The sequence below is a fragment of the Oryza glaberrima genome, chromosome 7 (assembly GCF_000147395.1).
Source record: "Oryza glaberrima chromosome 7, OglaRS2, whole genome shotgun sequence".
NCBI lineage: Eukaryota > Viridiplantae > Streptophyta > Magnoliopsida > Poales > Poaceae > Oryza > Oryza glaberrima.
Genome location: NC_068332.1, coordinates 7641672 through 7657223, shown reverse-complemented (window position 1 = coordinate 7657223; position 15552 = coordinate 7641672). Strand labels below are relative to the sequence as shown.

Below are 15552 nucleotides of genomic sequence, written 5' to 3'. Positions count from 1 at the left end.
CGTCGACAATGTGTGTTGAAGTTAACATTGAACTTACTTTTAAAATTTGTTAAACTTATGTGTGTTGATCTGTACTGATTAAATAAAGTTTTTATATAAATTCATATTATATCCCTACAATGAATTTACTTCTAATGTCGTGACAAAGTTACTCCCATTTTGTTTTAAGTTACTTTTATAATATATATAAATTACTTTTAGACTTTATTAAATTTACTTTTATATGTGTAAGAAGTAATTTAGTCAAATGTAAAAGTAACTTATATATATATGATAAAAGTAACTTACGTATATAATAAAAGTAATTTACAAATATAAATATTTTTTCATCGTAATATAATCATGTAAGATCTTGTTGTGAAGATTTAATTGTAACAAACACAATAGCGTAAGTGGATTGTAGATCGGATAAGTAATTTGAGAGAAAACTTTATTTGAAGAGAAAAAAGGCATACATGTCTATCTCAGTCCTTCCTGCTACATGGGTGTGTCAGCCTTTCTGCAGTCAAGTACTAGTGGAGAAAGTGATAACGTAAGCCGAAAATGAATAGATAACGAGATCGGATGGTCAGAGGTGCGTCGCGCGATTAGACTAAAACAAGAGCGCGCACTGTTTAGATTTTACGATAAGTTTAAATTTTGCCACTATCAATTTTTTTAGGGCAAGATTCTATTTGGTTTGCTACCAATATAAAGCCAAGATATGAATTCTAGTGAAGATTGTTATAGATTGATGTCAAATCTAACCTAGACATTACTAATAAATTGGTTTCAATCAAACTAAGCACTAGTACTATTTAAACTACCAACGTTGATAGGGCTAAGTTTTGGTAGCAATTAAAAAGGTCCTTAATTCTTTTTTTCATCGAGAGAAAAGCTCTTGACTGCTGCTGCCTCCACTCCACACGTGAGCATGCTGTGGGCGTGGTGGGTCGTGCTGCTGGCTGCTGTCGACTTTCGTCCCAGTCGTCAGGATGCAGGCGCACTCTCTCGGCGTCAGCTGCCGTCGCGCCATCGCTCGACACGAAACTTTACACTAATACACGGCGCAAGCGGACCAGCGATGGGCGCTGTGGACCAACGGCAGTGCGCAGGGAGGGGTAGGGAGGGGTAGGGAGGGGTACTCGCGATCGCGGCCGGCGCGAGCCATGGCGCACGAACGCTCCGCCGCAGACGTGCCAGTTACTTACTCTATCCATATATAATAAGTAACTTTTTTAACGAACGTGACATAAAAATTTATATAGTATTAGATTACGTCCCACCCGTTGAAAACTTACTATATATTTTAGATTAGAGATTAGTCGAAAACTTACTATATTTTGGATTAGAGGCAGTACACATCAGGGTATGTACTCTCCTAAGAGATGTATTCCTTCCGTAAAAAAAGTTAATTTCACAAACTATAGATACTTTGATTAACTTATATTTAAAAATATATATCATAAAATTATAGATTTAAAATATTATATCAGAAAACTACAAATATAACATTATTTTTATCATAAAATTATAACTTTTGTAACCTCAATAGTGTTATGGATATAAACTCTAAAATGTGTAGATACTTAAAAACTTCATCGCTAAATCTGTAGATTTGTGATATGATCCTCTAAATCATTAGTTTTTGGCAAAATTTGCTACAGGACACTCAAAAAATGTGTAATTAACCGTAGGGCACCGTAAAAACGTGAATTGGCTATAGGACACCGCAAAAAAGTGGTAATTAACTATTAGACACCGAAGGTATTATTTTATTATTTCCAAACAAGAGGGAGAGAGAAACAATCGTAAAAGACCAAATTGCCCTATGGGCCTATCCAGGTCAACGATTATATGGGCCAAGGATGTCAGCCTCTCTTCTATTTTCTTGTTCTCTTCCTCCCGACGAGACACACCGTACTGTAGCGCCGCTGACGCGTCCTTCTCCGCCGCACCGACGCACGCCTCGCCGTCACGCGGTTCGTCTCCGTTGCATGAACGGAGCAGACACAACTTTGGGCGGGCCACATGACGACGAAGAACTGCTGACCATCGGTTGTGCCTTGCACGGCACTGCACCGCGAGCTGCTGGCCGCTAGCCGCTGCCTGCACCCACGCGCCCCATCACTGCCACGAGCTGCCGCAAGCCACTGCACACCCGGCGCGACGCCACCTCGCACGGCCAGTGCACTACCTAGCCGAGCAGCCCCGCATGACGCCAACCACCATGCCTGCGCCGCAACACGGCCGTCGTCGCCAGCCACACCGCAATCGCGCCGCTTCCGCACCACGCCGCGTTCGGGCCTGGAGTCGGCCGTGCCTGCACCCAAATCCAGCACCGGCAACCCCCTCCTCACCCAGGCATGGCCTCCGCGCACCCGCATCATGCCGACCAGCCGCGGTGCTCTTTTCTCGGTCCACCGTAGCCGCCCGTGCCGAGCTGCCGCTTGCGCGCGCGCTGCCCTTCTCCGTCGCGCCGTCACGCAGCGCCGCTCCAGCTCCACCCGCTCGTTGTGCTGTGCCGCACTCTCCGCCCGCTCCCTCGCCACCGCCGCGGCGGACACCCGCGCTGCGCAGTAGCTCGACGTCAAGGACCATAAACCGGAGCAAAACGATGCGGGGGCATTTCGGTACTTTTACCGTTCTTTTTCTTCCCGTTTCCATCGAAAATAATAAAATAATGCCACCGGTGTCTAGTAGCTATTTACCACTTTTTTACGGTGTCCTACAGCCAATTCACGCTTTTACGGTGTCCCACGGCTAATTACACATTTTTTTATGTCCTGTAGTAAATTTTGCCTTTTTTTTTATAAATTCAACTCTAAATTATAGTTTTGTAATACACATATTTAAATATGTATTTTACGATAGTTTGATCTAAATATCAATAGTTTTGTGAAATTTCCTTTAAAAAATTCTTGAAGACATATGCGGACGAAGTTGTATCTCCGTATACATCATCAGTATTGAACTCTCGAAAGAAAGGGAGTAATGTCTAAAAACAAAGTTTAAAAAAAAAGAAAAGGAAAGAGTATGTACTCCCTCCCATTCTGAAAGCATGTTAAATTTTTGGGACACTAGCAAAATATCCATGCTTTCATATTGGTAAAAGAAAAAATATATATTATAATATGTGATAAACAAATAGTATATGTTTTAGCAAATATGTTAGTATCATTTGTTTGCTTATTTAAATATGTGGTATTCACTTGTTTAAAACAAATAATGGAATATTTCATAATAATGTAAAATAGAGAGTAAATTCCCTGTATACTCTTTAAAACTCACTCAATCCCTCCCGTACCCCTAAAATTTACCCAATTCCTTCTGTACCCCCGAAATTCAACTTGATCCCTTCTATGTCCCAGTTTTTCCATTTTCCTTCATTTGACATTTAAGTTTGGTTGCAAATGTATTTTATGGCCTTTACGATGTAGGTTTGAATCTAAGCTTCGAACCGACCGAAAATTTTGTTGAGTGCACAATGTCTGCATTTTATGAAACAAATGAGACTAAATAATTAGTGCATAAAATTGTAACATAAATTTTGAAAATGAAATAAATGTAATAAATTGAAATTTTAATAAGACAATAGATTTTTGGCAAATTTTACTACAGGACATTGCAATTTCATGGTTTTAGCCATAGGACACTGCCCGAACTCGCTTTGGGGGGGGAACACTTAATATACATGGTAATTTGCCAATAGACACCGCGCCAATTAAAATAATAATTTTCGATTGAAGAGGAGAGAGAAATCGCATGAAATATCAAAAATGCCCTTGGGCCCACATGTCAGCTCTCCATCTCATCTCATCTCTCTCCCTCTCATCACCATGGCCGCCTCCTCCATTTCCATGGCGAGTTCTGCATGCGTTGGCGCTCCACCGGTGGCCATGTCTCACCGACAACGCTTGCTTAACCCGGCGCCATCGCTGCCGCCGCCGACTGCTGCTCCGGTCGGCTTCCACCACCACCACCACCTCGCCGACGACACGCGGCTGCCGCTGCTCGCCGACTACGTGCTACTGCAAGGCGCCAACGTCCACGAAGTGGAGCGCCGGGAGCGGATTCACCGGCATCTCCACCGACCTGGCCACTGCCACCACCACCACGGTGCCGGGATCAGCGTCGAACCTGACGACGGCGACCGGCGGAGGAGGAGGGAGGGAGACGTGGGTCCGCCAAGCCTAGGAGGGCTACACCTCGCCATCCGCCTCACCTCCGAGGCCTTCCTCGCCGGCGTCCCGCCCGAGCACCTCACGGCGATGCATATTGGGTGGAGGTAGTGGAGATGGCGGTTGGTGGTTGCGAGGTCAGCAGTGGCAGGAAAGCAGTCACAGCGGGAGAGCACGACGAGCAGCACCATGATACTGTCAGCGAGGATGCTGTTGCGTTGGCGGCGAGAGTCATGGGGCGGCGCCGGCGGTTGCACCGGCATCGGCCATGGAAGTGTGGGAGGAGGGGATAGAGAGATGGAGAGCTGACATGTGGGCCCAAGGGCATTTTTGACATTTCACGTGATTTCTCTCTCCTCTTCAACCGGAAATTATTATTTTAGTCGGCGCGGTGTCCATTGGGGAATTACCACGTTTATGGAGTGTTTTCCTCCAAAAGTGAGTTCGGATAGTGTCCTACGGCTAAAACCACTAAATTGCAGTGTCCTGTAGCAAAATTTGCCTAGATTTTTTGTGATATGGAGCATTCATAGGCTCTGATCGTTTGTGCTGGCTGTAGCTGCTGCCAGCAAGCCAAGCCTCATGTTGCAGCTGCAGAAAATCAGCGTGCATTAGGTTGGTTGGCTGCAGCTGCGCTGCTACAGTCAGCAATACCGATCAGCCTCATACAAAAATGGGGAGCATCCATAAAAAAAATCATGAACATTAGTAGCCTCATCTCTGCCCTCACCTTTTTGAGCCGAACGACTGTTTTGCCCCTACTTTGGATGGTGAAGTTAATGGTGTTAAGTAATTGGCAAAAAGACATTTATACTTTCACTCCTATAATTGTTCGTTAATTGTGTTTTTACCCCCATTCTGTACATGTAGCTTGGAACTTGATTTTTGTAAATATATTTAAAATCAAATGACGCACATTGACCAATATAACAACTTGGACAAATTCAGAATTCACGCAATTTTGACAAAAATTCAGCAGGATTTTGACAGAACTTGGACAAAATTTTGACATCATTTCTATAGCATTTCAACACCATTGTACACAATCATAGGAAGTCATATAACAACATCACAAAGTATGACAGCATAGTAGCTAACATAATACCACATATTACAAGTCTAGATCAAAACCAACATAGTACAACATATTACAAGTTTAGATCATAGCCAACATAGTGTCATGCAATCACAAAGTGTCTAGATCATGCATTCTAATTAACAAAAGTAACCACTCGAGCTATTACATATGAGGACCAAACCATTGAGCTAGCCTCCCTCCTCTCCCCTCGCACCACCTCCACCTCAACAAGCACTAGCATTTGCCACTACCCCTACCCATCCCCTACCCCTTCCCCAGCTCCTTCCCTTCCGCTCCCACTTCCACTTCCACTCAGGGTATTCCTCCTCCCATTTCACTTGTAGTTCCACTTTCACTAGCAAATGAATAAATCAGCAATAACAAAATAAACAAAATCTTTAAGAATTAGTTAAAAACAAGGATAAATGCGAGTAGCAATGAATGACTCACACTGATGTGGGTGCAACAATTGGGCCATTGATCCCCTCTCCTGTTTCAATTTGTGAAGATGAGAGCTTTCTCTTTTGACTTGCTGAGAGAGTTCTCTGGCAATGCTTGGTTGTATGGTATAGCTCATGATAATAACTGTGTTTTTTTCCTTTTACTAGTGCCATCTTTATAAAAAAAAACCCTTATCCTAGCCACTTTTGATCTTCCCGGTTTCTTTCTCAATCTAGGCTTCTTGATTTTATAGCCTAGATCAACGTGTGTCCACCCATACTTAGATTCCATTGAAAAATTGAACCTTCAAGCATATGCCTTTTTTAACATCTCAACAAAGAAGCACTTATCCACAAAATCATCCATCTGTACCTCTCGCAATGAAAGCCAAAGCATAATTGCAGTGGCTTTCTCATTGGAGGCTATCTTATTTGTGGATGCCCTATTTCTCACTGAAAGATGACAGCTCGGTTTTACGGGTGCAATTTGCAAAATAACCATCAAAATCAATTATTTGTGCATCAATGCATACAACCCCCTTCTGTAGGTTCAGCTGAAACCAATATAGCATTTGTTCGTCTTATTTAATCTTACCAGCGTCACTATTCAAAGAACGCCACAAAGTCATGTACTGCTTATAACATCATATGAAGTGCTCAGCTATGAAATTAATTAATTCTAGCAAACCATAGTTATGCATGTCAACATATTGGGTTGGTAAAACGTTTTATTAGGGACATAGGTCTTTGGCCCTCCATTTGGAAAGCTAAAAAATGATAGGACGCTAACAACTAATTTCGACTCACTGTGAATTCTAGCAAACACATTTAGCTAATTGTTGCCTAGAAACAATTTCTCCTAATTTATTGTACGAACCAAACTAAGAGACAACTACACTCACAATAATAGCACAAAGGTGTTACTTGCTAGCCTCTTCCAAGAAAATCTCCCCCATTTACATTATTGCACAAAATACAAATCCTCCCTGCAGCTCCTCGCTTGCTGCCGGCCGCCGCCTTTGCGCTGCTGCCTAGCCTGCACCACAGCCTCTTGCACGCTCGTCGCCGCCACCTGGCCGACGCACGCTCGCCCATGCCTTCCAATGCACACTCACCGCCATCGCCGCCTAGCCGGATGGGATTTCTTTCGGGAGAGGAAGCCCATGTGCGAGCTTGAGGGCTATCCCTACTTGGATATTTCACAGTGGTAAAAGGTCAATCAATAATTCAAAATATTTGTATTTCATTTTTTTTCTTTATTTCTTTACTGCAATAAGTTCGGTCTGACTCGCTTCCATCTAAACCAGGAGTAAACGCCTTGTTCAGATAAAAAAGGTGGGGGTAAAAACTAAAACCCTAAAATGTATAGGTAATATCAGTATTGGACATCAAAACAGGAGTATAAATGAAATTATCCAATAAAATAAATACATATTGTTTTTCTTTCATTATCTAAAAATAAATTTTGTTATAAACAATGTGTCGCACAACAAACTCATAACTATAATAGTCTTATGCGACAAACTTTTACATTTTCAAAAATATAATTCATAAATTTCTATATGCATCCATGTGTGAGGGTAAGATGATCATTTATATATAAATTAGACGATCAATTGACGGAGGGGTATGGAAGGGATTGAAAGCAAATTTTAAGGGTATGCAAGTACAACTATATAAAAAAGTAAGGTGAGGTATAGAATGGATTAGATATAATTTTAGAGGCATAGAAAGGATTTTCTCTAGAAAATAACAGGAGCTAATTTATAAAATTGCAAGAGTGGTGGTGAGGTGATTGTGTGTAAGTGACAGATTCACTGCCATCATCGCTAATTTTTCTAAAGAGTAAATTACACCGCCGGTACATCAACTTGGCATGTAGGTGCAATATGGTGCGAGAACTTGAGAAATGAGCAATCTAATACAACAACTTGGTAGATAGGTGTAATTTAGTATAAGAACTTTATAAGTGATCATATAAATACAACAACTTACAAGGTAAGTATGATTTTGATACCATAAATAAATTAAAAAGTTATGCGGCAACTTAATTATTTATTTGAAGCATATTTATATTTTTATTCTAATAACTGAAATTCAATTAAACTGTATGTAGAAATTATTATATTGGTTGATATTTGAGAAGTGAAGAAAACAAAAAATTCTTAAAAGGTAATTGGATGTAAATTGTATGTGCAGTATAATTCTTAAAGATTAAATTTAATATTATAAGGTAATATCTATAGGATTACTATGATGGTGTGTTGATATCGTGAAAAAAATCACCTAGCATATGCTTAGCCAAATTGATGCACCAAAATACTAAATTGTTAAGTTCTTGTACTACAAGACACCTACTTATCAAGTTATCGCACCCACTTACTAAGTTGGTGTATCATGTGTGCAATTTACTCTTTTCTAAAGGAGTATAGATGTTAACGTCATTTGTTCTGACGTGACGGAACGGGACAGGATACGTGTGACGCCCGAGAATAATTGGAGAAGAAAAAGAAAAAACAATGAAGAGAGCAAGCAACGGCAGTGGTTGCTGGTTGGTTTTGGGCCTTGGCCCATGCATTTGCTTGCGGCAGTGGCAGTGGCACACTGGCCCTAGCTAGCAGTGCATGCAGCGGCAGCCCATGGGATTTGACCAAAGCAACGAGAAGCAAGCAGCATGCAGTAGCTAGCAGGGCAGCGAATAGCGAGCATAAGCGATGCAAGAGGCAGCAACCAGTGCATCTCCTTAAACAGAGTGGTCCTCCCACTCTTCAAGTTAAAAACTGACAACTACAAACTAAAAACGAGCTCTAACAGTCTTGCTAAACGGATGGCCAAACCATCTGGCTAGCCAAACTAGCTCGCTCAATGGCCAAATTTGGCCAGTCCAAATTGGCTTGCCAATTGTAGGCCCCACATGAGATGCTCTCTCCCTCCTCTTTCTCTCCCCTCCCACACTCTCTTCCGGTGAACGATCAAGGTGATCACCGTCACCTCACGCGCGCAGGGATCTGCCGCCGCTGTCGCCTCCCGCCTCGTGCACGCATACTCAAGGATGGAATTATGGATTGATGGGCCGATGCAGTACAAGAGAAAGAGGAGGAAGAAGGCAACGGAGGCTGACATGTGGGTCCCTTTGTTAGAGATTGTTGGAGTGAACACCTAGTTTGACTATCCAAATCAGTTGAAAAGTTGGCTATATAAGTATTTGAAGAGTCTAATTTAGAGATGTTGTAAGAGTTTAGTCCCACATCGGCTAGCTAGGTTGTTGAGCACTACTTTGTAAGGTTAAGAACCCGTTGGCTAATGACCCCGAATTTGAACTTTTGCGTGAAGTGAGTGTAAAAATTTAATACTCCCTCCATTTCAAAATGTATGACGCTGTTTATTTTTTGCATAATGTTTGACCATTTATTTTGTTAAAAAAATTTGTATTAATATAATTTATTTTGTTGTGTGGCTTGTTTTATCATTAATTAAAATATAATCTTAACTTATACTTTTACATATCTATACTAAAGTTTTTAATAAGATGAATTGTCAAACGTTGTTCCAAAAATTAAAGATGTCATATGTTTTGAAAAGGAGGTAGTATGTTGCGTAAGGGTGTGTTCGGTGTTATGGGTTCCTAATGAGCACCCGGCGGCGAATGCCCTAATTTATCCCTCTCTTTCACGGTACCAATAATAATCAAATAATTAAAATTCTGAATTTTCCCAGACAACAGCAAATTTAATGCACACGATAGCAAATCAAGCAGAGCGACCAAATTAATCTAGCTTAATAATAGCAAAATATAAAAAGGACTGGTCTTGGCTTACAGTAGCAAAAACCAAACCCTGGACAGTAGTACTCCACCCGTGTACCTGAGAGACGATCAGAGTAAGTGGACTCCTAGATGAAATCCAGATCACGTCCCCAGGAGATGGATCTCCTGATCACGTCACTCTCCAAACCTCAGCCGGCGGCAGCGATTCTTCAGTACATAGCAGATGGGAGCGCCATAAGCTATTTCCAAGAGAACAAATATATCTCGACGAAACAAAAATAAAACCTAATCTTCTACTTACATGGCCAACGGCCTATTTATATTCACGCAGGCATAGTAAACATAATGGGCCCTTCTCTAAACCAGACTCGGCGACATACTGGTCCAGATCCAAAATACCAAAGAAAAAAATAAAACTAATAAGTTGCTAACCCAAACTAGTCAAAGAACACACGTCCAGGAATATATATTAAATATTCTGGCACCATTGCTAATTACCTTTTCTAATCAAGATAATTAAATATACACCTGCTTTATGCTGACATGAAACCTTGCTTTGATACATTGCTCTTCATGGTCTCCAGATCAATACTCCCTCCGTTTTCTGTTATTTCTTCCTGCACAGTAACATGCATTGTACCATCTAGAAATACTCGGGGCTTGGACATATCAGTTCCGAACACCCTTCCCTCTTTTTCCGCGTGCACGCTTTTCAAACTACTAAATGGTGTGTTTTTTTAAAAAGTTTATATATGAAAGTTGCTTAAAAAATCAAATTAATTCATTTTTTTTAAAAAAATAGCTAATACTTAATTAATCACACGCTAATGTATTGCTCCGTTTTCCGTGCGGGGAGATGGGTTCCCAACCCCAAACTTATAAACATACCCTAAGTATGGTTCAACAAATTGCACTACCATCCACTGTAGGACACCCAACTATTGAAGGATCGTCCGGCACTAGGGGGTGAAAACAGTTGGAAATGATATTACTTTTTTTATTTTAGTGTCAACTTCAACGTGAAACTTACAGAAATTAGAAAAACTAAATTTCTGAAACGGTAACCGTCGGTAAAGATATTATTATTATAATAGCTTGCGGAAACGACATTGGTCTGAAATTTTTGTATAGTTTTCACCCCTATCACATTGGCCGCTCCACATTTAAGCATTGTAAACCCAAACGAAATTCACGGCTCATCTTTGTACCCAGCACCAGCTATGTCAGCCACTTGTCTTCATCGTATGACGACGTTGTCAAAGCAAAGCCATCGTGTCTAACATCCCCCTATTCCATTGAGCGAGATTGGCATATAGGCACTGTGTGACATGGGCCAAGCCATTTACCACCAGGCCCCTCTACAGTCTAGTCATGGCTCAATGGTTAACCCTCCGTCGTTGCAAAACCCTTCTCCATCCCCTTCCACAACAACCCCTCTTTTTTCTTTTGTGGATCTGCATGTACTAGGCCTGATTGATACCATATAGGTACCAAGCTAGTAGCTAGGTATTAGGATTGATGCCCGCACATATCGCCCTGATAGCGATGGATATCAGGGGTACTAGGTCTGATACCGACCGATATCAAATCTAGTACTGGTCCAACATCGAGTACTGTTCGGAGAGATTAGGGCGGGATCCCGTCCTCCCGTCCTATAGGGTGGGTATCAAGCTTGTGTTCTATAGGATGGTACCAAGTCTGTTACCGATCAGTATTAAACCTAGTACCAATCTGGTATCGAGTCCTTTCACTGATGCTGGCATAAGATCCGTCCTATAGTAGTTCTCTTTGGTAAGGTGCTCCTGTTCTAATTGTAGAGATAAATCTAGAATATATTTGTCATACATTATATTTTTTATCATATTGTTACAAGAAACAGAAACATAAGATCTGTCACAACAGGACTACACATCTTGAAATGCACAAGAGATATGAGCCGATGAGCGCGCCAAAAGCCGATCAACTTCAGCACGTGCAAAATCAAATGAACAAATATTGGCCAACATCATCAATCTTATTATAGATAAGCAAACACCGTATACGTTGAAGCACTGGATCCTAAAGTCGGTGCAGCCGATTTGATTATTAACAATCTAAAATAAACAAAATAACTACATTAGTACTTGTAATTTCCATTTCTTTGTATCTAGGAGTATGTGTCCTTCAAGTTATTTGCTTTGTAGAGATATTCGTCCTCAAGGATCAACACATATATCACATATCGTCCAACACATTCTACCAATTCTGGCTCGTTTATACGTACTTCCTCCGTTTTATATTATAAGTCGTTTGACTTTTTTTTCTAGTTAACTTTGTTAGGTTTGACCAAATTTATAGAAAAATTTAGCAACATATAAAATATCAAATTAGTTTTGTTAAATCTAATATTGAGTATATTTTGATAACATGTCTTTTTTGTTAAAAATACTATTATATTTTGCTATAAATTTGGTTAAACTTAAAGAAGTTTGACTAGACAAAAAGGTCGATTGACTTATAATATGAAATAGATAGAGTACGTAGAACTATTATATTGACCAGGCAGAGCATGTGAGAGTTCCTATGAGACCGTGATTCTAAAACAACGCTCCCAAAGGAGGGAAGCTAACAAATTTCAACATCCTCTTCAGATCTAATTAATAGCATCCTGATCGAGGGTTCTTGCTGAAGTTCCGTGTGTTTGAGAACTAAAATTATAAATCGCTGGTATAGAAGTGTACTGAAAGTTTCAATGTTATAAAGCTAAGCATATATAAAATGTTATAAACTTTTTGGTTTGTATAGAACCAATTTTCCGAGCAAATTAACAAATGCAACAAATCATTATTCTAGCTCCTCCAATGCCCGCATCAAAGCCACTACTACATAAATCCTAAATTATGCCGATTGGGAAACCCCTTAGGTGCCAGTTTTCTCAACCGGCACCCGGAAGGCGACACTAATTAGCCATGGTCAAAGGTGCCAGTTCCATAACCGGCATCTTTGATGCGGACAGGAGCCAAAAAAACCAGGTCAATGCATCGGCTCAGGATCGAGCAGCTCCCTATCCCACATACAACAAATCATGATTCATCATCACAGAAATTTATCAACATCAATTCATCAATATCAATATTAACATCTCACCATCATAGAAATTCAACATCAGCATTAATTCATCAACATCACCATCGATTCATCAACCACAGCATCCCCACACAAAGCACAGCATCCCACAAAAATCACAGAAATTGAATCCCCACACAAATCACAGAAATTGAAGACTCACCGTAAAATTGCCGCTGATGCCGCCTGCAGGAGGCCAGATCCAGCAGCCCCCGATGTCTAGGCAGCCGGATACGGCGCGGTACGGCGAGGAGGATGGAGGGGCACGGCCACCGCCGCTGCCGAGGTGCGCCGCCTCCCCTCCGGCCGGATCTAGCGGTGAGGAGGGCGTGGCCCCCTCCGCAGGGCCGTCATCACCACCCGGCCGCCGCTATTGCCACTCCGCCGGGCGAGAGAGGGCGAGAGAGATCAAGAGGATAAGGCCGCTCTATCGGCTTGGTATAGGTGCCCTTTTAAAAAAACCGACACCGGTTTGTTTTAAAAAAACCTACATCTATAGTATAGCTGCCGGTTTTTCTTTAAAACCGGTACCTTTATCAATTACAGGTGCTGGTTTTTTGCGATCTCAACCCGCGGAAGTAGGAAAAGGCCTATAAGTACCCGCTTTAGTACTTCCGGCACTTATAGCGCTGACACCTATTTAATATTTTATAGTAGTGAGCAAATCTCATCACTATCACTATTGTTAGAACATCACATATATAGTGCAGGCAAATCTAATTAATCTGCTCAGTGCTCACTAATTAATATCACAGATAAAAACACCAGTATTAGTGGTGTTATTAATTATTACAGTAAGAATGGTTATTAGTTAGATGGATAAAATGTGATTAACCAGCTTGTCAATGATGAGGCAAGAAGAGCCAGCCTTGGTGATGCACTCCGCCGCTCTGCTCTTCAGCTCGCCGGCTCTCCGCCGCATTCCGGCGCCGTCGTCCTCTTCCATGAGCCTCCTGATGGCGGCTTCCACCTTGCCCCTCTCCAGCTCGCCGCCGCCGCCGTCGAGCGCGAGGCCGGCTCGCCACACGCGCTCCGCGTACCTCGCGTTGCCCGGCTGGTCGCCGAAGCATGGCCGGAGCAGCATCGGCACGCCGGCGCAGACGCTCTCCAGCGTCGAGTTCCAGCCGCAGTGCGTCCAGAACGCGGCGGTCGCCGGGTGCGCCAGGACCTCCTCCTGCGGCGCCCAGCTGACCACCGCGCCGCGGCCGCGCGTCGCGGCGTCGAAGCCGTCGGGGAGGGCGGCGGCGGCGGCGGCGCCGCGGACGAGGCCCGGGCGGAGCACCCAGAGGAACGGGTGTCCGCTGTTGGCGATGCCCCACGCCGCCTCGACGAGCTCGCTGGCGCTCACGCTGGCGATGCTGCCGAAGCTGACGTAGAGCACGGACGCCGGCGCCTGGGAGTCTAGCCACTCGAGGCAGCCGCGGTCCTGGCGCAGCAGGCTGCTCGGCGGCGCCGTCGGCGAGAGCTTGTGGAGCGGGCCGACGTCGAACACCGGGACGTCGAGGTCTCGCCGCAGCGCGGCGAGCTCGTCGTGCTCGAGCGCGTCGAAGGTGTTGAGGATTAGCCCCGACGACGTCCTCACCGCCTCGACGGCCCGGGATACCAGCTCGTAGATCTGGTCCTGCACGTGGCCACCGAAGCCGGCGGTCAGCATCACGTCCCGGACGCGGTACGGCGCCGGCGGCAGCACCGTCACCGGCGCGTCCAGCTCCGACTCTGCGCGCAGATCACAAAGCTCATGTCCGTGTAGATCGAGCCATGGAGGAGCATTATGGCGCGAACACGTATACGTACCTCGAGCGGGGAGGTAGCCCATGTCGCGGAGCATACGATGCGCGGCGAAGACGCGGAAGGAGGCGGCGCTGCCGGTGCGCAGCGCCAGCGTCGGCACGCCGAGCCGCCGCGCGACGTCCATCAGCGTCAGGAGGTGCGCGTCGGCGACGAGGCACGCGACGTCGCCGCCGCCGGCAGGAGCAGCCTCCTCGAGCAGCGCCGCGAGTCGCTCCCTGAACGGCGCCTCGCACCGGCGGTTCACGTCGAGGATGCCCGCCAGGGTGGCCTCCAGGTAGTCGCCGCCGGCGCCGTCGCCGTCGCCGTCGGCGGGGACGGGGACGAAGTCGAACGCCGGGTGGAGGGACGCGTCTGGCGCGTTGACGCCGGCCGGTTGGAGGTGGAAGACGGTGACCGCGAAGCCCCGCGCGTGGAGGACGCTGGCGAGGTGGAACATGGGGTTGATGTGGCCCTGGAGCGGCAGCGGGAGGAGCAGGACGCGGCGACGACGGTGGCCGGCGCCGGCGGCGACAGCAGCGTGCACTGCTTCCGTGCCCATGGATCGGAATGACCAATGGCAGATGGCTAGCTAGCTCTTTTTTCACAAGAATCCGTTGCTACTTGTAATTCATATTTGGCTTCGATTCTCTCTAAAATGAAGTAGAAGACGATGGATTTTCAAATTTAATTTTCATGTGCGCATGCCGGCATATGTGCTGTGCACGGACCACCTCGGAGTCTCGGAGCACGCGGGGCGGCGAACTGACAATGCAAGTTGCCATTGTAAAAGGGAAAATACTCCTTCCAATCACAAATAATCAGCGTATATAGTTTGTGCAGCGACACCGTTACACTCTCACATGTCACTTAAATCGGCATCGATCAACATGCAACATTATTTCGTGTGTCCTACGCATTAATTACATCCATGGCAGTTTATGCCAATGATATCGCTTGCATACATGCACGCACCGTAATTGCAGTTAATTGAACGATAGATAGAACAATGCATGAAAAATGATCATTTAAAATTTAGCACCACACAGAAAAATGAAAAGTCACATGGAAGATTATCAAATATGTTGATCGTTTCTGAATAACATTGAAAAAAATTATGTGATGATAATCTGCGAATGGATGGAGAATCATGTACTACGGGGTGAAGCAATGAAACGGAGTGGGTAATACGGCTAATACGGCTATAGGCTAATACGGCTGTATGGGTTTAAATTG

General features: G+C 44.1%; 1 protein-coding gene and 1 pseudogene across 1 annotated transcript; one reads left to right on the top strand and one right to left on the bottom strand.

Annotated features, from left to right (window-relative positions):
• Positions 1–2010: 2010 nt before the first annotated feature.
• LOC127779365 (vegetative cell wall protein gp1-like) lies at positions 2011–4775 on the top strand (annotated as a pseudogene).
• An 8489-nt stretch (positions 4776–13264) lies between these two features.
• LOC127780103 (DIMBOA UDP-glucosyltransferase BX8-like) lies at positions 13265–15051 on the bottom strand. Its single transcript, XM_052307054.1, has 2 exons — positions 14344–15051; positions 13265–14265 (listed from the first exon to the last, which is right to left on the bottom strand). The coding sequence occupies exons 1-2, from the start codon at positions 14876–14878 to the stop codon at positions 13361–13363; spliced, it is 1440 nt and encodes a 479-aa protein (XP_052163014.1). The 5' UTR covers positions 14879–15051; the 3' UTR covers positions 13265–13360.
• Positions 15052–15552: the final 501 nt, after the last annotated feature.